The sequence below is a fragment of the Theropithecus gelada genome, chromosome 3 (assembly GCF_003255815.1).
Source record: "Theropithecus gelada isolate Dixy chromosome 3, Tgel_1.0, whole genome shotgun sequence".
Lineage (NCBI taxonomy): Eukaryota > Metazoa > Chordata > Mammalia > Primates > Cercopithecidae > Theropithecus > Theropithecus gelada.
Window position 1 is genome coordinate 165218293 of NC_037670.1, and position 25264 is coordinate 165243556.

Here is a 25264-nt window from a genome sequence, read left to right on the forward strand (position 1 = left end):
AGGTCAGATCTCTTTCATTATCTGTTGTAATTTTGCAATGGCGCTTTCAACCCAGTGGCCGAACCCGTCCCACTCATCTCCCGCGCCCCTCCCCTCCACCACAGCCCTCGGTGCCTGGGTTCCCTTCGCCTGCACCCCCGCCCGCCCCCGAGGCTCCGCCCCCGACGCGCCTCCCGCCCTCCACGCTCCGCCCCCAACGCTGCGCCCCGCCCTCCCGGCCCCCGCCCGCCCGCGCTGTGGGCTGGTGCCCGCCTCCCCAGCTATCTCGCACTGGCCCCTGGACGCGCGGTGACCCTGCGGCTGCCCGGCCCCTGCCTCCGCCCGCGCGGCCCCGTCGCTCAGGTCGCGCGCGCCGGGGGCCTGGCTTCGCGTGGGTCCTGGCTCCTCCCGTTCCGCAGTTGGTGCGGTCTGACAGCCCCTTCCGTGCGGCTCGGCGCGGCCGGCGGGTGTCAGGCGGGGCGCGGGCCTCCGGCCTGAGGCCCTGCGAGGTGCGGGCGGGAACGGGGCGCGGAGCCGGCTCGGATGGGCAGCTCCGCCCGCGGGTGCAGGGCTGGGCTTCGGCTTCACCGCAGCCTCGCCTGAGCGGGCGCCCCTGAAGTGGAGGGCGGGCTGCTTGGGCCGCGGGCCTCGGGAGGATGGTGGCGCCCTGGCGCGTCTCCGTCAGGGTTTGCCTGTCGCACCTGAGGTGCTTCGAGCTCAGACAGGGACTCAGCCTCCTGAGGCCCTCCGAGTGTCCTCGCGATGCCAGGCTCTGCTGGCTTCTGCTGGGTACTTTGCCCAAGGTCGTCTCCGTGTGCGGGGACGTGGGTGAGGGGGCCACTGACGTCCTGGGTCGGCAAAGGGTCCGCTGCAGCGCAGCAGCCGGCGCGGGGCTCGCTGAGAGCCTCCCCCGAGCGGGACCTCTGGGCGGCGTCTTCCTGCATCTCCGCCTCTGGCTTCGCGCCGGCGCTCTGTTGGTGAAATTCTTCCCTCTCCTTCTCCTCTACCCCCTCACCTACCTGGCTCCCAGCGTCTCCACCCTCTGGCTCCACCTGCTTCTGAAAGCCACCGAGACCTCAGGCCCAACCTACATCAAACTGGGCCAGTGGGCCAGCACCCGGCGCGATCTGTTTTCCGAGGCTTTCTGTGCCCAGTTTTCCAAGCTGCATGTCCGAGTGACCCCCCACCCGTGGGCTCACACTGAGCGCTTCCTTCGGCAGGCTTTTGGGGAGGACTGGGGGAGCATCCTCTCTTTTGAGAACCGGGAACCTGTGGGCTCAGGCTGCGTGGCCCAGGTGTACAAAGCATACGCCAACACTGCCTTCCTGGAGACTGACAGCGTCCAGAGACTTGGCAGGGCCTCCTGTCTGCCGCCCTTCCCAGATGCTGGGGCAGTCGGGGGCCTGAGAGAGCTCTTTGGATTCCTTGGAAATGGCCGGAAACCTCCAGGAAATCTCGCAGACCAGTCGTTTCTAGAAAGGCTGCTCCTCCCTAAAGCTGACCTGGTTGGATCAAACGCAGGGGTGTCTCAGGCTCAGGTCCCTGGCCACCAACTTGAGCCAGGTCACCTCATCCCCGTGGCAGTGAAAGTAAGTGCTCTGAGAGCTCACAGCTCACCTCTCCACTGAGCTTTCCCAGATCAGAAACACCCACCATGCAAATCGCCCCCACGTTTATTTCTATTTGCCTTACCAATATCTGAGAGCTTATTTCATGCAAGCTGTTTCATTTATTGGCTTGAAGTGGCGCTGTGAATAATCTGATAGAGGAAAATGAACTGGGTCTGGAGTGAACTAGCTGCTTGGAAGTCAGGACCACATTCTCTTTCCGTTGATGAGAAACCACCTGGCTCTTCCTTGGATGGTGGGACCCAGCCCTGGCTGGGTAAAATGTGTCCAGCGGATTTCTCCTCCAGTCTCACGGTTCCTCTTTCCGACAGGTGTTACACCCTGGCCTACTCGCTCAGGTGCATATGGACCTGCTGCTGATGAAGATTGGCAGCCGAGTCCTCGGACTTTTGCCAGGCATCAAGTGGCTTAGCTTGCCTGAGATTGTGGAGGAATTTGAGAAGCTGATGGTCCAACAGGTGAGTTCTCCTCCCCTCAGCTGTAACTAGCACCTAACATAGTTCTTGCCATTAGCTGCTGCTTAGTAAATGTTGAATGAATAATTTTCCGGTATGTCATAGCTCATGTGATGTGTTAGAGCTGGTAACACTAGCTGATAAAACAGAGAACACCCAAATCTCAGTGGCTTAATGCAACGAGTTAAGTTTTTGCTTATATCAAAGTTCTGGCCGAGAGTGGTGGCTCATGTGTGTAATCCTAGTGCTTTGGGAGGCTGAGGCGGGTTGATCACTTGAGGCCAGGAGTTCGAGATCAACCTGGCCAATATGGTGTAACACTGTCTCTACTAAAAATACAAAAATTAGCTGGGCGTGGTGGTACATGCCTGTATTCCCAGCTACTCAGGAGACTGAGGCATGAGAATTGCTTGAACCTGAGACGGAGGTTGCAGGAAGCTGAGATCGCGCCACTGCACTCCAGCCTGGGCGACAGAGCGAAACTCCATCTCAAAAGAAAAATAAAAACAAAAAACAAAGTTCTATGCAGGTGTACTGAGGCAGAGAAAGGGAGCTCTTTATTTTATTGTTTTAAAAATAGAGACAGGGTCTTGCTATGTTGCCCAGGCTGATCTCGAACTCCTGGGCTCAAGCCATTCTCCCTCCTCCGCCTTCCAAAGTGCTGAGATAACAGACCTAAGCCACCGTGCCCGGTCAAGAGAGGAAGCTCTACTCCCTAGTTTCAGGGGACTCAATTTCTTCCCAAGTTTGGCACTGCCTCCTTCAACATGTGTCATCTGGGGTCAGCGTGGATTGAAGGGAGAGGCCATGCAGGGTCACATAAGAGATTTTGTGGCCAGGCCTGGAAGTGGCAAACATCGCTTCTTCCCCATTCACTGATCAGAGCTTTAACCGCATGGGCCCAGTGTTAACTGTGAGCTTGGGAAACACCATCTTCCTTTGTGCCAGGGAGGAAAAGGAAATGATTCTGGTGGAGAGCATCTAGCATTATTTCTGCCATAATCACTGACTCCAGAATGAGAAAATAATTAGCAAAGTCACACACTGTGCCTTTGTTCTGCTTTGATTCCAGGGCAAACTGAGTCAACAAGGACCTCCTTCATGCTCAGGGCCCTTGGGACATTTGTATAAGGATACAGACTTAGCAAACACACTGAGAGTTGGGGCTCCACGTAGGCACCTGTTGGCTCCTAGTTGGGTAGTGCAGAAATTGGCAGGTTTTCAGAAGCAACCTGCCAAGTCTTTGTTTAGAGCCTCTGATTTAAGATTTTAAGTCCTAGGGATTCATTCTAATGTTCAGAAAGTCTCTTAGTCTGTTCGGACAGAATACCATAAACTAAGTAGCTTACAAACAACAGAAATGTATTTCTTGAGGTTCTGGAGGCTGAAAATTCTAGATCAAGGCATCGGCAGATTTGGTGTCTGGTGAGGCCTCACTTTCTGGTTCATAATTGGCACCTTCTGTGTCATCACATGGTGGAAGGGGTAAGGGATCTGTCTTGGGTCCCTTGTGTAAAGGTGCTAATCCATTCATGCAGGCTCTGCTCTCATGACCTAATCACCTCCTAAAGGCCTCATCTCCTAATACCATCACCTTAGGGCTTAGCATTTCAACACAGGAATTTTGGGGGGACACAAACATTCATAGCTACAGAGCAATGTAATTTGATAATAAAAGCAAATTAAAACAGAGAAAATGGCATCAATTCCAACAACCATCTCTGCATTAATTCCTCTCAATCTTCCCACTCATCTGAGTTTCAGTTCTCCTTGCAGAAGTCTGACAGACATCATGTGGTTCCATCACTTCAAACTCATGTCTCTGAATTATACCCCATTTGCCTTAAAAAATCAGCTCTTCCTACTAAGCCTCTCTCCATCTGTCAGTAGTCCCATCACGTTCCTAGGCTGGAAACCTTAGAGTTGTGGGTCTGGATATAGTGTGTGAGTGTCTCTCCATTCATTTATAAGTTTATGTAATAGTGACTAAAATCTCTGTTAGGGCTGGGTGCGGTGGCTCATGCGTGTAATCTCAGGACTTTGGGAGGCTGAGGTGGCTGGATTGCTTGAGGATAGGAGTTTGAGACCAGTTTGGGCAACATGGTGAAACCTCATCTCTACTAAAAATACAAAAAATTAGCCAGGCATGGTGGTGCTTGCCTGTAGCCCAGCTACTCAGGAGGCTGAGGTGGGAGAATCGCTTGAATCTGGGAGGCAGAGTTTGCAGTGAACCATGATCACGCCACTGCACTCCAGCCTGGGTGACAGAGGGAGACCCCATCTAAAAAAAAAACAAAAACCAAACTCTGTTAGAAGCTGGTAAACAAAGAAAACAAGTGAGCTTTCCTATCCTTAAGAAAGACAGTCAGGGCCAGGCACAGTGGCTTACACCTGTAATCCTAGCACTTTGGGAGGCAGTGGCAGGTGGATCACTTGAAGTCAGGAGTTCAAGACCAGCCTGGCCAACATGGTGAAACACTGTCTCTACTAAAAATACAAAAATTAGCCGGGCATGGTGGCACACACCTGTAATCCCAGCTACTCGAGGGGCTGAGGCAGGAGAATCACTTGAACTCGGGAGGCGGAGGTTGCAGTGAGCCAAGATCATGCTTTTGCACTCCAGGCTGGGCAACAGAGCAAGCCTCCATCTAAAAAAAAAAAAAAAGAAAGACAGTTAGCCCTCTGTCCATGGGTTGTGTATCCCTGGATTCAATAAAAAATGTAGTTAGGTATATGATAGTTGCATCTGTATTGAACATGTACAGACTTTTTTTTTCTTGCATTATTCCCTTAACAATGCAGTTTAACAATGATTTACAGAGTGTTTAGGTTGTGTTAGGTATTATAAATAATCTAGAGATGATTTAAAGTATGTGGGAGGATATGCATAGGTTATATGCAAATACTATGCAATTTTAAGTCACGGACTGAGCCATCTGGTATCTGAGGGAGGCCCTGGAAGCAATGAACCTGAGCCTGGCTGAACCTGAGCATGGTTCAGCAGGGCTCGGAGGAGGACGTGGTTGCTGTCCTTGGCTTGAGCTGCGTATTGAAAGGTGACTGGTGTTTGCAGTTGGACCAAGTGGGGGAATAACATTCCAATCAGAGGCAGTAAAGAAGCCAGAGGAGAGCTGGGGGTGTTAGCCACTCTGGGATGTCGAGCACTCTGTGGAGTTGGGTGAGGCCAGGTCTTGGGTGGTAAAAGGAAGGGGAAGGTGCCATGAGAGATGGACCTGGACAGAGAAGTAGGGGCCAAATCATGACCCACCTGGATGCCATTCTAAGGAGTGCAGACTTCACCATGCAGGTGATGGATCGGAGGGGAAGGATGGGTCAAGGAGCACACCCAAGGCACCTCTGTTTGAGCTCAGGTGACGGGATCTGAGGGCATGTGCCTTGGGAATGGCATTGTGGGAGAGGGACTGATCTGAGGGCGGTGAGGTCTGCAGACTTGATGGCACTGGGCCGTTGCTGTGCACAGACGGGAAGAGAGAAGGCGTGATCTGGGGACTCAAAGGTGACTGAATGTGTGGGGATGGTGAAGGGAAATTCCATTTAGATGTTGAGCTTCAGGGTCTCTGGGCTCCCACCGGGCCACATCCAGGTGTCATTGGATATGTCACTCTGGAGGCTGGCATTGAGGTCTGACCTGGGGATCAAGGTGCTGTCAGAGGAGGCACCGGCTGAGGGCTTGGTGGATGTCAAGGGGGCACACACGCTGACTTCAGTCAGGAGAAAGTACATCAGCTCCTGGGGGTACAGGAGACCCGGCCAAGACAGGACAGTGAGAGGCAGCAGGGACGCCGGGAGAGTGAAGGGCAGGTGCCAGAGAAAGAGCCACCACGAAGAGCCAGGTCAGCAGCAGCACCAGCCCTGGATGCCCACAGAGGTTGATGATAAACCTGGAACTGGTCCTTTGGGTCTGTTGAGTGGTGGCTGGGGAGAGTAGCGGTGGCAATGTTGATGCGGTGGGTGGAGAGCTGCTGTGAGACGGGGAGCCCTGTGTGGAAGTGGCTACAGCATGCTGGCCCTCATGGAAAGAGAGGGCTGGGGGCTGGGCCTAGAGAAGCCAGATCCCAGGGAGACGGAGAAGGGACCCGTGGGCTGGTGTGAAGCAGACTGGTGGCAAGGGCGAGAGTAGCGGAGAAGCAGTACAGCCCAAAGCCCACTAGGGCACCTGCTGTCTGCAGCCTCCAGGAATTCACACAGAGATCTGGGATTGTTGGGGCAGGCTGTAGCCCATGGATTTTGCCTCCTGAGTTTCTGGACAAGTCCTGTGGGGCAAGCTGGTGGGGAAGGTGGGGTGGATCTCATGACTTGCCGGCTCCTTGGCATTGCAGATGTCAGTGTGACTGTGCCCAGACTAGCCCTCCTTTCTGTTCATTTCTCTGTAGATCGACCTGCGTTATGAAGCTCAGAATCTAGAACACTTCCAGGTCAACTTCCAGAATGTGAAAGCTGTCAAGTTCCCCACCCCTCTGCGCCCCTTTGTCACCAGGGAAGTCTTGGTGGAAACGTATGAAGTAAGAGTGGTGGCTTTGCCTGGCCATACCTTTCGCTTGCCACTTGCAGTGGGGTCGTCTCCAGCCCACAGAAAGGCTTCAGTCTGGAGAGAGGATGGGATTTGTGTGGTAACATTGTGAGGAGCTGGGACGTGTTGTCCTCGGGGGAGGGGAGGCAGTGTTGTAGTGAGGTAGCTGAGAGCACTGGGTGTGGCCCGACCTCCTAGATTTGAAAATCTACTCTCCCGTTTTATTAGCTAGTGACCTGCCTTACAGGATTGTCTCAGGAGTAAATGACACACTGAATGCAAAACGAGGAGCTGGACACAGAGAAAGTGCTGAACAACCTTGTGTCATCTCACTTGCCCTAGCTATCCTCTACTCTAGTTCAGCCTTCTCTCTCTTTTTTTTTGTTTTTGAGACAGTCTCACTCTGAAGCCCAGGCTAGAGTGCAGTGGCATGATCTCAGTTCACTGCAACCTCCGCCTCCCAGGTTCAAGTGATTCTCGTGCCTCAGCCTCCCAAGTAGCTGGGATTACAGGTGCGTGCCACCACACCTGGCTAATTTTTGTATTTTTTAGTAGAGATGGAGTTTTGCCACGTTGGCCAGGCTGGTCTTGAACTCCTGACCTCAAGTGATCTGCCCGCCTCGGCCTCCCAAAGTGCTGGGATTACAGGCGTGAGCCACTGCACCCAGCCCAGCCTCCTCTTTACAGATGGTGATGTGAGATTCAGGGAATCTCATGAACATGACGTGAACCATGCAGTGTTCCTAGCTGTGTGAACTTGAGCAAGCTGCTTAACTTCTCTGGGCTTTGATGCCTTCATTTGTTAATTAGGGATAACAAGATCTATCTCCATGGGTTGTTTTGACAATTTTTTTTTTTTTGAGACAAGGTCTTGCTCTCTTGCCCAGGCTGTGGTACAGTGGCATGATCTCGGCTCACTGCAGCCTCCACCTCCTGGGCTCAAGTGATCCTTCCACCTCAGCCTCCCAAGTAGCTGGGACCATAGGCACAAGCCACCATGTCTGACTAATTTTTGTATTTTTTTGTAGAGCCTGGGTTTCACCCCGTTGCCTAGGCTGGTCTCAAACTCCCGAGTTCAAGTGATCCTCCTGCCTTGGTTTCCCAAAGTGCTAGGATTATAGGTGTTAGCCACCACACCTGACTACTTTTTTTTTTTTTTTTTGTAGAGATGGGGTCTCCTTATATTGCCCAGATCCCCACTGGCTGATTCTTGCCCAGAAACCAATTCTCTGATGCCCGCCCCTATTGTTTCAGGACATCACATCTCTTATCTTCAGTAGCAGGATTGATAAGTTTCCTTTCCAGTAAACCTATGTGACTTGTCATCCTTCTGATAGCTGTTATAGGAGGGAATGTAAAGAAGTTCAAATCAATGTGTGGATGACAGATTTTTGTTTTGTTTTGTTTGAGACAGAGTCCCTGTCACTCAGGCTAGAGTGCAGTGGCGCGGTCTCAGCTCACTGAAGCTGTGACTTTCCGAGCTGAGGTGGTTCTTCCACCTCAGCCTCTTGAGTAGCTGGGACCACAGTTGTGCACCACCCATGGCTAATTTTTGTATTTTTTGTAGAGATGGGGTTTTACCATGTTGTCCGGGCTGGTCTTGAATCCCTGGGCCAAGCGATCCACCCACGTTGGCCTCCCAAGGTGCTAGGATTACAGGTGTGAGCCACTGCACATGGCTGAATGACAGATGGGTTCTAGGAAAGGAAGAACTCTTTGGGTTACTTCCTAATCAGTGAGAAGGCAGTGCTGTAGTGCCACGTGGCGGGAGGAGCCGGCATCACAGGCTGGCTGGGATTAAGCTGTTCTCTCCTTGGTCTTTCTGAAGGAGAGTGTGCCTGTGTCCAGTTACCAGCAGGCAGGAATTCCTGTGGACTTGAAGAGGAAGATCGCACGGCTGGGGATCAACATGCTCCTGAAGATGGTGAGCTCATGGCTGGAGCGGGCTCAGGCCCAGCATGTGGTCAGCTTGCAGATGGGGAGTGGGCTGGGACTCTGGCTATCTGGGTGGGAAGGAGAGCCAAGCAGCAAGCTGCCAGGTTGAGAAAGTCTGGTCTAGAAAGAGTGGAGGCTACCATAAATGGCCATATGTCCATGGTGTCTGTGAAGCACTTTTTTTTTTTTTTTCTTTTTTAAGATAGGGTCTCATTCTGTTGCCCAGGCTGGAGTACAGTGGCAAAATCTCCACGCACTACAGCCTCAACCTCTTGGGCTCAGGTGATCCTCCCTCCTCACTCCTCAGCCTCCTGAGTAGCTGGGACTACAAACATGAGCCACCAACCCTGGCTAATTTTAAAAATTGTTTTGTAGGGGCAGGGTCTCACTATGTTGTCCAGGGGAGTCTTGAACTCCTGGGCCCAAGTGATTCTCCCACCTTGGCCTCCCTCCCAAAGTGTTGGGATTACAGGCATGAGCCACTGTGCCCAGCCTCTTAAGTACTTTGTCAGTGGCTCAGGCTCTGTGTGCTGTGGGCAGAAGGGTGACCATGACCCAGTTCTGCCAGCATTACCTGTAGTTTAGCGAACAGCTGAGACAATATCATATTTTAAATGCTGCTTTGCTCATTTGTTCAGCACATGTTTATTGAGCACCTGCTAGGTGCCAAGCACTGAATTAAGGGCTGGGATTACAGTAGTGAGCAAAATAGACACAATTACAATGCTCATGACATACTGTTCCTTGGGAAGACAGGCTACGACTAAGTCACTGATTTATAGGGATAGGTGCAGGGTGCCAAAGGGTCATTTCGGAGGGGCTTATGCTAACCCAGGGATTCACTCAGGAAGTGGCTCCATCTTGGCTGCAGTGTGAAGGTCTAGGTGTCACTGCATAAGGACAGGTGGCAGGGAGTTGTCCAGAGAGAACAGCTTTTGCCGAGGCCTGGGTGAGCTACTGCATGATGCCCTTGGAGAGATGAAAGCACTTAGTATGGCTTGCAAGAGAGTTTGAAGGAGGAGCAGTGATTGCTGAGGCTGAGGAGGTGAAAGGGGCCTGATCACGAAGGGTCTAGTAAATATATGAAAGAGTTGGGACTTTAATCCAAGGGCAGATAAGTTCATTTTGAAGCTTTTTGCCCTTAACTTTAAAAAATTGAATTCCAATAATATTTAAATATAAGGTACTCAGATCTTAAATGATGCTTAGTGAATTTTTAAAAAGCATCCCAGTGCCCAGATTAGGACATAGGAGAGTTTTGGCTGGGCGCAGTGGCTCATGCCTGTAATCCCAGCACTTCAGGAGGCTGAGGCGGGGAGATTGCTTGAGCCCAGGGGTTTGAGACCAGCCTGAGCAACATTTCGAAACCCTGTCACTACAAAAAAAAAAAAAAAAAAAATTAGCACCAAAAATACAAAAACTACCACCATGAGGTGGTGGTAGTCCCAGCTACTCGGGAGACTGAGGCAGGGGAATTGCTCGAACCCAGGAGGCAGAGATTGCAGTGAGCTGAGATCATGGCACTGCACTCCAGCCTGGCGACAGAGCTCCATCTAAAAAAACAAAAACAAAAACAAAAAACCATAAAAAGACATGGGAGGTTTTTATGCTGAGGAATGCCGTAATGTCACAACCTCATGTCCGCTTCATGGAGTTGGAGCGGGAGGGTGAGACGAGAGTCAGGGGAGCCAGAAGGTAGATTTTGATTCTTGGACATTTGAACATGTTCAAGTGTTTCCACCTCCTAAGAACTCTTGGTAGGTTTTGTCTTTCCTGTATCTACCAGCGAGGATTCTGAAGGCCCCCCAGCTGAAGAAGGGCCTGGCTGCATCAGGAGGGCATTCTTTGTTTCACAAAGGCCAGAGCCGTGTTTACAACAGGGTGGTTTTGTCTACCAGGGGACACCTGGTGATGTCTGGAGACATTCTTGGTTGTTATAGTTGGGGGTCGGGGGTGCTACTGGCACCTGCTGGGAAGAAGCCAGGAGCTTACCACCCCAGAGTGCAGGGACGGCCGTCCCCACCCCCAGCAATAGACTGAGAAACCCTGGGCTGGAGGGATGGAGAAACTTACAGGCACAGGGACAGGATTTGATGGTGCTTCCATGGGAAACTTTCTATTTCCTTGTGAACTAAGAGGGGCCATTGTTCTCTGCTGAGAGTAGGATGCAGAGGGTTGTGGGAGAGGAGGTTTAAAGAGAATAGAGAGATTTGAAACTGCTGCCCTGGGACTAGAAAGAGCTACTTGGAAAATGTGGATGGTCGTCAGGAGGGGCAAGCCATGTTGGTGTGGGAGAGGCAGAGGGGTATTTTGCCTATTTGCAGTGTAGCCTGGGGGTTAGGAGCTGGGAGCCCAGAGCAGGATTTGTTTTGAGTTCAAATCTCAGCTTCCAGCTTACTAGCTCGGGGCAGAGAGGAGTATCTGGGGCAAGTTACTTAACCTTTGTCCTCAGGCTTCTTATCTTTCAAAAGAGGATAAGAAGTGCCTTCCTCATAGGGTCTGCATGATGGTTAAAGGAGTGGAAATTCCTAAGAAGCCACAGTGAGTCCTAAGCCATGCTAGTTATGGCTGCCTTTATTGGTAGTAATTGTGACCCAGCATTGTTAGCAGCCCCCATGCAGGACCAAAGGAAGAAGATCTTAGATTGTTGGGGGTCTGGTCTTTCTGGTGGTTGGGACGGAGGACAGTGGTTGAAGGGATGGATGACAGGAATGGGCGACAGGGTCGAGGTGGATAGGGAGGAAGAATACCTAGGTCTCAGAGGCAAGGAATCATGGTAGCGAAGACCTAGGCATGTGGTGAGAGCTGGAGAATGAATTGAGGAGTCAGAGATGGAGCCGTGGGTGGAGGCACATTTGGAGTCCCCGCAGCAGGGTCGCTCAGAACAGGTGGAGTCCTGCAGGCTGACAGCACGCACGCACGTGCAGAAGGCTGAGAGCCGTTGCAGGGGTAGGCTCAGGTGACTCCTCTCCAACCCCAACTCCACTCCATCCCAGGGCCTGTGGGATGGGGAGTCAGCAGCTCCCACCCCTCTGGCTCCTGGAGAAGCAGGATTGTTGAGGCACACCTAGGTTTCAATTCAGTAGTTGCAGTTAGAACCTAGTGGCAAGAGGACTTTGTCCACAGGAACAGGGCTCCAAGGGGCACAAGAGGGATGTAGCCAGGGGAGAAGCAGCATGAAGCAGCACCAGGAGAGGAGAGAGGATGAGAGGGCTCCAGTTTTGGGGTCAGGATCGGGGCATGAGACCCTGGGTGGAGCTGAAGGCAAGGTTCCAGAAGATTCAGAAACTTAAAAAAAAACAAACAAACTGAATTACAGCAACATTCTATAAAGTGCATAGATCTTAAATTATGCTCAGTGAAATTTTAAAAGTATACCAGGCCAGGCCAGGCCAGGCATGATGGCTCACTCCTGTAATCCCAGCACTTTGGGAGGCTGAGGCGGGCAGATCACTTGAGGTCAGGAGTTGAGACCAGCCTGGCCAACGTGGTGAAACCCGTCTCTACTAAAACTACAAAAAATTAGCCAGGTGTGGTGGTGCCTGCCTGTAGTCCCAGCTACTTGGGAGGCTGAGGCAGGAGAATCGCTTGAACCCAAGAAGTGGAGGTTGCAATGAGCTGAGATCAGACCATTATACTCTAGCCTGGGCAACAGACTGAGACTCAGTCTCAGAAAGGAAAAAAAAAAGTATACCAGGGCCAAGATTAGTGACCTACTTAGGAGGCGCTAGCCTTGCTGGAGGGTCAGCCCAGCCTTTGGTGACCATGTCCTGCAGGTGTGCAGGTTCCAGCCCCCTAAGTCCCAGGATTTTCACATGGGTAGCAGCTTCCCTTATCCCTACCAACGCTACAATCTGGATTAGGACAGTCCTTTCATGGTCTGCCGCCATGAGGGATGGGGTCTATGGCCTGGATCTACAGGGAGGAGGGATCCACGGTGCTTGGGGCCCCGTGTCAGCTGGAAGCAGTCCCGAGAGCCCATCCACCAGCAGCTGTTCTGCTCCTGCCTTGGTCTGTCCTCTCATCTCCTGTGGAAGGATTGCTGGGGTTTCTCTGACCTCTGAGATGACTGATTATTGGAGGCTGATTCCTGTTCCACAAGCCATGCCTGAATCCAACACAATCCCTGGGGGTTGCTGTCCAGTTTAGCAGGTTCAAAGCTGTGTCCTTCCTGCTCCTCCAATTCTGCATGCCAGTATGTCCTGAGAACTGTGTCCTCCTCCACAGAAGGGCTCCGTGTGCATGTGGCTGCTAGTGGCACTCGCTCTCACACCTCACTGATGTGGACAGGTTGAAGTAATGGAGGGAAAGTCTGATTTATGAGCTGTTTTTAAAGAAATGCAATTCTATGAGTTTTAAGAACATTGAGGTTTGGGGAAAATCTATTTTTTTTTTTTCTTTTTTTGAGATGGAATCTTGCTCAGTCGCCCAGGCTGGAGTGCAGTGGCGCGATCTTGGCTCACTGCAAGCTCTGCCTCCCGGGTTCACGACATTCTCCTGCCTCAGCCTCCCGAGTAGCTGGGACCACAGGCACCCGCCACTGTGCCCGGCTAATTTTTTTTTGTATTTTTAGTAGAGACGGGGTTTCACCATGTTAGCCAGGATGGTCTCAATCTCCTGACCTCGTGATCCACCCGCCTCGGCCTCCCAAAGTGCTGGGATTACAGGCATGAGCCACCGCGCCCGGCCGAAAGTCTTTAATAAATAGCTAATTATTTTAGTTAGAATATTAATGATTCAACTCATAAAGTAAAAATAAGGCATTTCAAATGCAGTTTGGCCTTAGGCTTTTTATTTTATTTATTTTTATTATATATTTTTTGAGACGGAGTCTCGCTCTGTTGCCCAGACTGGAGTGCAGTGGCATGATCTCGGCTCACTCCAACCTCTGCCTCCCAGGTTCAAGCCATTCTCCTGCCCTGCCTCTACTTGGTAGCTGGGATTTACAGGCATGTGCCACCACGCCCAGCTAATTTTTGTATTTTTAGTAGAGGCAAGGTTTCACCTTGTTGGCCAGGCTGGTCTTTAACTCCTGACCTCAAGTGATCCACCCACCTCAGTCTCCCAAAGTGCTGGGATTACAGGCGTGAGCCACCACACCCAGCCTTATTTATTTATTTTTACAAGGCGGGGTCCTGCTGTGTCACCCAGGCTGGAGTAGTGGCATGATCATAGCTCTTGAACTATGATCTTGAACTTGAGTAATCTTGAACTCCTGGGCTCAAGTGACCCTCCTTCATTGACCTCCCAAAGTGCTGGGATTATAGGTGTAAAGCCACTAAGACCAGCCCCTTTATAATCTTTTTAAAATGCTTTGAAAATAATTTTTATTTTGAAACTTTAACTTAGCTCATCCTGTACAAATTCTGAGTTGACATCTAAACAAGAAAGGTCTTTAGGACGTGCACCTCTTTGTGGCTGACAGATTGCTGGGAATTTATTGTCACCCAGCAACTTTCTTTCTGTGTGGCTTGGTGGTGCTCTAGGGGTGACTCACTCATGAGCAGTGTGATCTCCTTCCAGATATTTGTGGATAACTTTGTGCATGCGGACCTTCACCCTGGAAACATCCTGGTCCAGGGTGCCGACAGCCTGTCCTCGAGTCGGGAGGTGCAGCTGCAGCAGGCGGACGTCTGTGACACTCTGGTGGTGGCCGTGCCATCTTCCCTGTGCCCACTGCGACTGGTGCTGCTGGATGCTGGCATTGTGGCGGAGCTGCAGGCCTCCGACCTGAGGAATTTCCGGGCAGTTTTCATGGCTGTGGTGATGGGGCAGGTGAGACTCACTGGGACCACAGAAGTTGGGGTGAATTTTTTTAAATTAAAAAAGTTGGTGAGGCATGGTGTCTCAGACCTGTAATCCCAGCACTTTGGAAGCCTGAGGCGGGAGGATTGCTTGAGCCCAGGAGTTCAAGGCCAGCCCGAGCAACATAGTGAGACCCTGTCTCTATAAAAAATAAGAAAATAGGCCAGGCACAGTGGCTCATGCCTGTAATCTCAGCACTTTGGGAGGCCAGGGCGGGTGGATCACTTGAGGTCAGGAGTTCGAGTCCAGCCTGGCCAACATGGTCTCTACAAAAATACAAAATTAGCCGGGCATGGTGGCGTGCGCCTCTAATCCCAGCTACTTAGGAGGCTGAGGTAGGAGAATCGCTTGAACTCCAGGGGGCAGAGGTTGCAGTGAGCTGAGATCAGGCCACTTCACTCCAGCCTGGGTGAAAGAGTGAGACTCCATTTCAAAAAAAAGGAAAAGAAAAAGCCAGGCTTGGTGGTGTGCACCTGTGGTCCCAGCTACTTGGGAGGCTGAGGTGAGAGAATCGCTTGAGCTCAGGAGTTCAAGGCTGTGGTGAACTAGGATTGCATTGCTCTCCAGCCAGGGTGACAGAGAGAGACCTTGTTTTTATTTTAAAGTTTCAAAAAATTAATGGAGATGGGGTCTTGCTATATTGTGCAGGCTGCCTTGGGCTCAAGCCATCCTCCCATCTCAGCCTCCTGAGTAGCTAGGACTACAGGCTGGGTGGAGGGCAAATCTTTTGTACTCTGGGGAATGCCTCTGTCTCTGTCTTTTTTTTTTTTTTGAGACAGAGTCTCACTCTGTCACCCAGGCTGGAGTGCCGTGGCGTGATCTCGGCTCACTGCAACCTTCACCTCCTGGATTCAAGCAATTCTCCTGCTATGCCTCCTGAGTAGCAGGGATTACAGGCACATGCCACCATGCCTGGCTACTTTTTGTATTTTTAGTAGAGATGGGGTTTCACCATGTTGGCCAGGCTGATCTCGAACTCCTGACCTCAGGTGATCCGCCTGCCTCAGCTTCCCAAAGTGCTGGGATTACAGGTGTGAGCCACTGCACCCGGCTGGAATGTCTCTGTCTTGACACAGGACAGGTCTTATTAGCCCAGTCATTCTTATCAATGCTCACACTTGCCAGCCTGCCGGAAACGAGTGGAGGGAGGCAGGAGGACAGGAGGCTAGGCTGCCCTTACGGGGCTTTCTGTTAGCAGGTGTTGGGTGTGAATCAGGCCAGTTCTGAGTGGCAAATGGTTTGGGACCATGGGAATAAACAAGTGCTGTTTCGTGTTAGTAACTTCTGGTCCTTCTCCAGCAAACATCCAGCTGGTCACCAGGAACGCTGGCTTCTTGACCAGATTATGGCTGCCCTTGGTGTGTGCTACCTGCTTCAAGGTGGCAGGCTGGTGAGATGCGACAGCATAGAGAACACAGCCTCTAAGTGGGGCACAGCATGCTGGCACGTCTGATGTGGGGACATGAGTAGTTTTTGCAGCCTCCCCTGTAATTCTGAGGGGCTGCAGTGGTTGAGAATGATTATTCAGAGAAAAGGCATTCGGCAAGGCCTCTGCAGAGTCAAGTGAAAGGACTACATCGAGGGTGACTGTGAGGAGATGCTCTGGCCAGCTGGCAAAGAATTCTCCAGCAAGAAGAACGCTGGAAAAAAGAGAACTGTGTTTTTTTTGTTTTTTTTTAAAAATTAATTAATTAATTAGTTTTTTGAGATGGAATCTCACTCTGTCACCTGGGCTGGAGTGCAGTGGCACAATCTCAGCTCACTGCAACCTCTACCTCTCAGGTTCAAGTAATTCTCCTGCCTCAGCCTCCCAGGTAGCTGGGATTACAGGCATCTACCCCCACGCCCGGCTAATTTTTGTATTTTTAGCAGAGATGGGGTTTCACCATGTTGGTCAGGCTGCCTTGAACTCCTGACCGCAGGTGATCCACCTGCCTCGGCCTTCCAAAATGTTGGGATTAAAACAGCAAAATGCAGGACAGTCCCCGCCTCTGAGAGGGCAAATCCAAAGCTGGGGCCTGAAGTTGGTTTGAAAGTGTCCCCTGGGCCAAGGTTAAGCACTGAGGTGCAGTGCAGCAGGAGTGGGGGCATTCCTCCCTGTGGGTTTGGACAAAGGGAAAACGTCACAGCCCGAGGAGGAAGAGCCAAAAGCAAGATGCCAGAAAAGTCAGGGTGGAGCTGCTGAGATGAGAAAGACGCTTGGGCACCGCGTCCAGGTTTATGCTCGCTCCACTCCAAGTCCCTTTTCTTTTGCATCTTTCAGGGCCAGAGAGTGGCTGAGCTGATCCTGCATCATGCCCGGTCCAGCGAGTGCAGGGATGTGGAGGGGTTCAAAACCGAGATGGCCACGCTGGTGACCCAGGCCAGGAAGAACACCATCACCCTGGAGAAGGTGGGCAGGTTACTTGCGGAACAGGGGCCGGGGTGTCCATACCTGGCCTGGGGCAGAGCAGATCCTGGGTCTAAGGGAGATCTCTTTATGAGGGGTGTGAGTGTTAAAGCAAAAAAAGAGCCACCCCACATCTTCCAGGCATGAGGAGGCCCGATGAAGTTCCTGGTGCTCAAGGGGGCCTCCTTGTGCAGTGCCACTTAGGAGGCTGCAGCTCCTTCCTCATCCAGGGTCACTGTTCATTTGGGGACAGCCAAGCACACAGGGAGGGAGGACTGTGGTCTCCAAGCAGCCAAATGATGTGCCCAATGCTCGTGTCCCTTATTTAAACCCAAGCCAGAGCCTGCTTTGTATTTTACACACAGTTCTAGCAAATGTGACTGTTTTATCCCCAAGTTCATGGCCACATTAATAGGAATGGGTCAGACAAGGAGTGGCCACTGGCACGCTGGCCCTGCTGATCTAGTCTATCCAGGTGTGATTATTTTTTTAAATTTTTTTGAGACGGAGTCTTGCTGTGTCACCCAAGTTGGAGTGTAGTGGTGCGATCTTGGCTCACTGCAACCTCCACCTCCCAGGTTCAAGCAAATTCTCCTGCCTCTTGCTCCTGAGTAGCTGGGACTACAGGCATCCGCTACCACGTCCGGCTAATTTTTATATTTTTAGTAGAAATGGGGTTTCACCATGTTGGCCAGGCTGGTCTCGAACTCCTGACCTCAAGTGATCCTTCCGCCTTGGCCTCCCAAAGTGCTAGGATTATAGGCAGGTGTGATTTTTGTGGTTGCTTCAGGGATGGGGTGGGTGGGGCTCAAAAGCTTGTCCTCCAAAGGCCTCTGTGACCGAGTCTTGAGGTGGGAGTTGGGCTTGTGCTGGAGGAGTCCTTTCCAAGTTTGTCAGATGGTCCCTTTTGCGCTCACTGATGTATGTATTCCCTGGCGGGGGAGTGGGGTGGGATCCTGGGGCTGAGAGTGTGTGGGTGGTGGGAAAGAATTGGTTCTGGAAGGCTCTGTGGTCTGCATTAGCCTTTATTTTGTTTTTCCAGCTTCATGTGTCCAGCCTTCTCTCCAGTGTCTTTAAGTTGCTGATGACTCACAAGGTGAGGGCCAGTCAGAGAGGAGGTCTCTGGGGAAGGTGGGACGGGGCAGGGTGGGAGGGGAGGACACAGGGTAGTGGGAAGTGCTTCTATTATATGTTGTTTTTTTTTTTTTTTTTGAGACACAGTCTCACTCTGTTGCCCAGGCTCGAGTACAGTGGCACAATCTCGGCTGACTGCAGCCTCTGCTTCCCGGGTTCCAGTGAGTTTCTTGCCTCAGTCTCCTGAGTAGCTGGGATTACAGGCACGCACCTCCGCGCCTGGCTAATTTTTGTATTTTTAGTAGAGACGGGATTTCACCATATTGGCCAGGCTGGTCTCAAACTCCTGACCTCAGGTGATCCACCCTTCTCAGCCTCCCAAAGTGTTGGGATTACAGGCATGAGCCACTGCGCCCGGCCTATTATATATTTTGAAGGCATTTTTAGTAACAAGCCATTTGCAACAAGTGCTTTGTAGCACAGTTAGTCTGTGTATCTGTCAAGTCAGTGCAGTCTAAGTATCTGTGACATTTAAATGTAGAAAAGTGTATTTTAAAATGTAGAAACAGCCTCTACCTCTGGCTTTTCATGTCTTTCCCTCCTTGGTTCACATTCTTGATGCTTGTGTTAATGTAAATCATGCTTAGCTCTTTCCTGGTGGAATGAAGTCCTGGGGTCCAGGGTCCACTCGAGAGGGTCATGCCTCGTGTCCTGGTGCTTTCAGAGACCCTAGCGGGACTGCTGTGGCCCCTGCCTGGCTGCTGCAGTCTATTAGAGGGAGCCGGCCTCATGGTTCATCTTAGCCTGTGCCCTGGCTCTGTTGCCTTGTCATGGAGCCTAGTCTCGGGCACTCTTTAAACTAAGGCTGTTGGCCAGGGGCAAGCAGTGTTGAAGGTGGAGAAGGGAGGACCTTGTCGGAAGATGGCCCTTTCCATTGCATCTGTTGAGGGTCTACATTCCAAGAAGGAAACATTACGTGGAAATGGCAGCAGCTGGCAAGAATAATAACACAGAAGTAAGAGCCAGAAAGGAGCTTTGTGTCTGCTCTGGCCCCTTCATCCTGCAGTGGGTATGCTGGAGGACAGGTGGGCAGCTCATCTGGTCGACCTCACAGCAGAGCCAGGGTTTGTCATAGGACCCAGGACCCAGGCCAGGTGCTGGCTCTGCTGCTCCCACAGTGCTCTGCAATAGCCATGTGCTTGGGACTCAACTGAGATACAGACCGAAGGGTCCCTCAGGACTGACGGGAGAAGTTAGGGCCCCCAGGAGTGATGGGAGCAGTTAGGGCTGCCACTGGTGTGTGTGTGAAGCTCACCATCTGGGAAAGGCCAGGTGCTTTCCACACACCTCAGCTCAATCTCAGGACAGTCCCATAGGCGGGTAGGAGCCCCACGGTTTTGTCCCCACCAGGAGACGGAGGACAGAGGTTAAGTAACTATCCATGTCCTGTGCATGGTGAAGCCACAGTCTGGACCCCTGTCTCTCTAACTCCAGAGCTTGGGCTGGCTTTGTTGGTGGGGTTTTTTGTTTGTTTTTAGTTTTTGGTGAAAAACTTTTTTATGCTTTCTAAAACTTTGGCAAAGTTCCGTTGTAAAAACAGCTTAAGTGTTGCCTTAGTCTTAGGGGAGAGCCTCAACCATTGCTAGCCAGTGGCTCAGGGAGGAACAGGAATGGATGTGCACTCTTGGGAGCTGAGAGCACGGGGCCTGGAGCAGGCGGAAAGGCTCACGTCAGCCCCTTCGCCCAGCAGCGCTGACCTGTGCCAGCAGTTCTCAGCCCGCAGAGGCCGTGGTGATTGTACTTATAGGGCTGTGCTGTGGCCCCTCTACTTGCCCTGTGGTACCGCCCTTAGCTATATGACATCTATTAGTATCCAGTTTATCCCCTCAGTGTTCCAAGAGGCAGGCACCAAAGCTGAGAGGCCGAGCAGCTCACCTGTGGCCACATGGGCCGAGCCCCCGCCTGCTGCTGGGTCCTCCTGCCTCCGTGGCTCACTCTGAACATCTGCTCCCCACATAGTTTGGGGCATGGTGGGTGAGGGGCCTTGAGTGTTTGCTGCTGCTGTTCCTAGGATGGAAGAGCAGACAGAGGGTCTAGGGCAGCTACTGCATTCTAAGCACTTCACTAGGCACTTAAGTTTGAAAACATTTACAAATTTTTCATTGTGATGAAAAACACAGAAAATTTACCCCCCAACCCTCTCCAGATGCATAGTATAGCATTGAGCAAATTGACTAGCTCCCCATTCCCCTCTCCACCCAGCCCTGGGAACCACCATGCTGTTTTATGTTTCCATGATTTTGGCTACTCTAGATACTTCATATAAGCGGAATTATACAGTATATTGTCCTTTTGTGATTGGCTTGTTTTACTCAGTATAGTGTCCCCAGGTTTCATCCATGTTGTAACATGTGACAGGATTTCCTTTTGAGACAGGGTCTCACTCTTTCGCCCAGGCTGGAGTGCAGTGGTGCAATCTTGGCTCACTGCAACCTCTGCTTCCTGGGTTCAAGCGATTCTCGTGCCTCAGCCTCCCAAGTAACTGGGATTACAGGCACCCGCCACCATGCCCAGCTAATTTTTGTATTTTTAGTAGAGATGGGGCTTTGCCATGTAGGCCAGGCTGGTCTCGAACTCCTGACCTCAGGTGATGCGCCTGCCTCGGCCTCCCGAAGTGCTGGGATGACAGGTGTGAGCCGCCGCGCCCGGCCTGTTACTCTGTTGATGTTCACTGGGTTGTTTCCACTGCTCGGTTGTAGTGAATAACGCTGCAGTGAACATGAATGTGTAAATACCTTTCCAAGATCCTACTTTCAAATTTTAGAAAAGTTTTAAAAATGTTTAATGTAGCCAGTAAGGTCTATAAATTGTATTCTGGCTTTCCAATTTTTAAACATATACCCCAAAATGGGTTTTCTGGATCCTATGGTATGTTTTTAGTTTTTGAGGAACTTCCATAGGAGCTGTACCATTTTATATGCCCACCAACAGTACAGAAGGGGTCGTTTCTCTCACCCTCACCAACAGTTGTCATTTTGTTTTGTTTTTCGTGGCCATCCTAATGGGTGTGAGGTGATGTCTCATTGTGGTTTTGATTGCATTTCTCTACTGATTCATGATGTTGAACATCTTTTCATATGCCAGTTGGCCATTTATATAATATATCTTCCTTAGAAGAAATATCTATTCAGGTAGCACTTAATTTTTAAAAATAAAGTATTTGACAGTAACATAGAGGTAAAGGAATCCAATCCACACCAAGAACCCACCACCCAGCTTCAGAATGAAAGCATTCCCAGAGATGTTGGAGCCCTGGGTTCCCAGCCGGACCAGAGCCTGTGTGGCCAGTCCGCCAGGCTGGAACTCCACAAGCTGCTCCTGGGCTCCACATGCTGCTGCTTCTGGATCAGCCCAACCCCCGACAACCTTCCAGCCCTTAATGGAGACAAATACTTTTAAATTTCTAACAAAGAATATTTCCCATGATTCAACCTTCCATTTCCTGACCTTCTGTCCACTTAAAAAGCAGATTCCTGTTCTTCTAGGTTTAAATCTGGCTCTATTCCTCCTCACTCAGTGGCCTTGAGCAAGTCATTGAACCTCTCTGAGCCACAGCTGCTTTCTCTATAGAATGGGGATAATGATGATACTTTTGAAGAACAGTTGAATAATCCATGTCAATTGCTATTACTACTAATCTGGCTCTGAAGGGATAGCTGTACCCTGTTTGAGCAGTCAATTGTGTATTGTCTCTTATTTGTTTTTTATTTTTTTGAGATGCAGTTTCACTCTCTTGCCCAGACTGGAGTGCAGTGGTGCAATCTCGGCTCACTGCAAGCTCCACCTCCTGGGTTCACGCCATTCTCCTGCCTCAGCTTCCCGAGTAGCTGGGACCACAGGTGCCCGCCACCATGCCCGGCTAATTTTTTTGTATTTTTAGTAGAGACAGGGTTTCACTGTGTTAGCCAGGATGGTGTCGATCTCCTGACCTCATGATCCACTCACCTTGGCCTCCCAAAGTGCTGGGATCACAGGCATGAGCCACCGCGCCTAGCCTGTGTGTTGTCTCTTAAAAAGGCTATTGTAGACCAGCTGACGTGGCTCCTGCCTCTAATCTCAGCACTTGGAGCGGCCAAGGTGGGAGGATTCCTTGGGGCCAGGAGTTCGAGATCAGCCTCGTCAACATTGCAAGACCCTCTGTTTACAAAAGAGTCCCAGTCTGAGGAGGCTGAGGCAGAAGGATCCCTGAAGTCCAGGGGCTCAAGGCTGCAGTGAGCTGTGATCTTGCCAGTGCACTCCAGCCTAGGTGACAGTGAGACCCTGTCTATAAAATACATACATACATACATACATACAGGTTACCATAGGTTTTGAAGAATGACTTGTATTTAAATGTATAGTGTCTGGGATGTGTGTGAAAGATTTATTTGGTCATTCATTCATACGCACAAATGGACACAAACCTAGAAAAGTATATTCTGCACCCCTAGATTTTTCCTTAGTGTGTCCAGTAGATGGGAGGCTGGGCGAGTAGATGAGATGGTTGGGGAGATGATGCGGTAGAGAACAGAATGTCAGGTAGATGGTAAACATCCCGTGGGCAGGTCTGAGGGGGGCTGAGAGTGGATAGCAAGGTGATTATCCAGGACACACATCCCTGTATCAGTAGGTTCCGAGATGAACTGTTCTGTTTTTCTGTTCCAGGTAAAGCTTGAGAGCAACTTTGCCTCCATTGTATTTGCCATCATGGTGTTGGAGGGGCTTGGCCGCTCGCTGGACCCCAAACTGGACATCCTGGAGGCAGCGAGGCCCTTCCTCCTCACAGGCCCAGTGTGCCCTCCGTGATGGGGCAGTGGCCTGTGTGGGCCTTTGTCAAGAGCTGGAGGCCACTTCCAAGAGCCTCTCCTATGGCAGCTGGGATGTTTAAAATTGGGACACCAATTTCAAATGTGACCCTCCAGTGGTAGAAGGCACATCATGGCTTCCTCCGCTTGGTTTGAGGGTCTGTTCAAAAGCTTTGGGCCAATTAGGGAGTAAAAGGAGGGAAGGGGCCTATCCATTCCATTGTGGAAGCTGGGCCAGGTGCCAGGGACACTCTCCTTCAGGGAAAATGTTCTGTGTAGGAGGACGAATAAATTTATTTTGTTTTCCTGTTTTTCTCTTTTCTTGACCCGCTGTACTCCCTGGTCAGGTGGGTCCTGCTGGTAGTTCCCAGACTTTGATATTTAGGTTAGAAAATGCCATCAAGTCCTATTGCTCCTTAGTGTGTGTGTGTGTGTGCACGCGCGCACACACACACACACACACACACACAATTTATGTATAAATTTCCTGCAGGTGCTACCTGCCAGCATAAATATACACTTAGGGCAGATTTCATTGTACTTCAAATTATCTTGTTGGTAATTTTTAATAGATTTTGCCAACTCCTTGCTAACTTTTATTATGAGGTAAAACAAAACTGTGAAAGTGGCTGACATACTGGGCACATGAGCAGAACAGCTTGGCTACTTCCTTAACATGGCCCCGGGTTCACACTCTAGTCTGGAACTACAGTTTCTCTGCCACAGTGTCTGCACCTGTCCACTTGCAGGCATTAATTTTGGTGAATAGGAACAGAGTTAATATAACCAGTATGTCCTCTTCTCCATGGCAGTGCCTGGGGCATACCTGCAGTGACCACTGCCTGCCCCTCTCCGCCAGGCCCAACCACGGGCTTTCTTCTCAGAGCTGAGCTGATGTGGCCGGCTGGCAGACTAGGAGGGGCCTGGGGGTCAGCCTGGAGGGGGGATATTTGTAAAGCTTAATATCTTTTTTTTTTTTAGGTAAAATCACATTTTATCCCTGCACCTTCATAGATTATATTGCTCGTCTTAGAGACCACTAGGCAGCGAATGGAGTCAAGCCCTTGTGCTCCCCAAAAGTCCTACTCTGACCACAGGACTAGTTTCTTCCATTCTTTCCTTCTCCAGGATAAAGTTCCTCATTCCTGTCTTTCAGGGAGCAGTATGGTTTAGGTGGACAGAGATTCCTTTGGTGCAGTTTTTTTCTAGGGAGGTGATGTTATTTTTTCCTTCCCAGGTCTTGAGGGGGCGTTCAAGGCAGGCAGAGAGGGGTTGGGATAGCTCCAGATGGCTGGGGGAGAGCACACCAGCTGGTCACACAGCCCCTTGTGCCAGTGCCCCTTCAGGTACAGTGTGGAGGCAGGAGAGGGACAAAAAGACAGCAGTCTCCTCCCCCAGCCTATGCCAATACAGCCTTAAAGCCAGTGGATCGAATCAAGCCATTTGTGGCCTGTATTATCTATTGGTGTGTACGAACCATCCCAAAATATAGTGGCTTAAAACAACAGCATTTATTGTCTCCCAGTTTCTGTGGGTCAGAAATCTGGGTGCAGGTAGGCTGGGTCCTCTGGCTCAGGGTCTCTCCTAAGGCAGCTGCATCTCCAGGCTTCACTGGGGTGGATCTGATGCCAGGTGAGCTTGGGGGGTGTGGGGCCCAGGGCCTCAGTTCCTAGGAGCTGTTACAGCAGCAATAGAAAAGGGGCACATGGGCCACTGCAGTGGCTTATGCCTGTTATCCAGCACTTTGGGAGGTTGAGGCAGGCAGGTTACCTGAGGTCAGGAGTTTGAGACCAGCCTGGCCAACATGGTGAAACCCTGTCTCTACTAAAAATACAAAAATCAGCCGGGCGTGGTGGCGGGTGCCTGTAGCCCCAGCTAATCGGGAGGCTGAGGCAGGAGAATCGCTTGGACCTGGGAGGCGGAGGTCGCAGTGAGCCCAGATCGCACTACTGAACTCCAGCCTGGGCGACAGAGTGAGACTCTGTCTCAACAAAACCTATAGGGAGGGGGAAATCAAGTGAACCTTTCAGAGTAGGGAATTAAGTCAACATAAAATTTTCTGAACAACCTTTTTTCCTCATCTCTTTGTTTTCTACTTCCAACTCCAGAGTAGCTTCTTGATTTGGACTTAGATGCTGTATGTCACCTAGAGTCTGTCCTCACAGTTAGTTAAAATTTGAATGGGAATCTTATTTGCATTTAGAAGCTGAGTGCTTGGTGGTAGGGCTTGGCATCCCTTCCCTCACTTTCTGAAATACATCCGTTCAAATAGGGTGTTCATCTGATAACCAGAAGAGGGCCACGATTCGGTCTGCAAAACGCAGAAAGGGATATTTGCCCTGAGAGTTCTTAGCGAATATCTGGAAAACAAATGAGTATGCAAATAAGTCGACAAAAATAGCCACACTATTCCATGTCGACTGGAAAGTCAACTTTCATCCAGAAAACAGCGGATGCTCTCCTCTAATTTATACACCGTTCATGCCGGGAGCGGTGGCTGACGCCTGTAACCCCAGCACTTTGGGAGGCCGAGGCGGGCAGACCACCTAAGCTCAGGAGTTCGAGACCAGCCTGGCAAACATAGTGAAAACGCATCTCTACTAAAAATACAAAAATTATCCTGG

General features: G+C 50.9%; 1 protein-coding gene across 2 annotated transcripts; it reads left to right on the forward strand.

The window, feature by feature from the left end:
• Nucleotides 1–202: 202 nt before the first annotated feature.
• On the forward strand, nt 203–23793 carry ADCK2 (aarF domain containing kinase 2). Of its 2 annotated transcripts, none has more exons than XM_025379888.1 (8): nt 203–1568; nt 1919–2065; nt 6457–6585; nt 8422–8517; nt 14052–14303; nt 16597–16725; nt 17765–17818; nt 23622–23793. In XM_025379888.1, exons 1-8 carry the CDS (start codon nt 636–638, stop codon nt 23652–23654), a joined length of 1773 nt encoding a protein of 590 aa, XP_025235673.1. In that variant the 5' UTR covers nt 203–635; the 3' UTR covers nt 23655–23793. The 2 variants fall into 2 exon arrangements, with proteins under 2 accessions (XP_025235673.1, XP_025235672.1); XM_025379887.1 differs by lacking the exon at nt 23622–23793 and adding an exon at nt 22501–22957.
• Nucleotides 23794–25264: the final 1471 nt, after the last annotated feature.

What these genes read in the sequence shown, in the direction of transcription:
- ADCK2 (XM_025379887.1), top strand. Translation starts at nt 636, where the DNA reads ATGGTGGCGCCCTGGCGCGTCTCCGTCAGGGTTTGCCTGTCGCACCTG. An exon ending in TGGCTGTGGTGATGGGGCAG is followed by an intron (nt 14,304 to 16,596) that starts GTGAGACTCACT and finishes TGCATCTTTCAG; the next exon opens with GGCCAGAGAGTGGCTGAGCT. An exon ending in AGTTGCTGATGACTCACAAG is followed by an intron (nt 17,819 to 22,500) that starts GTGAGGGCCAGT and finishes TTTCTGTTCCAG; the next exon opens with GTAAAGCTTGAGAGCAACTT.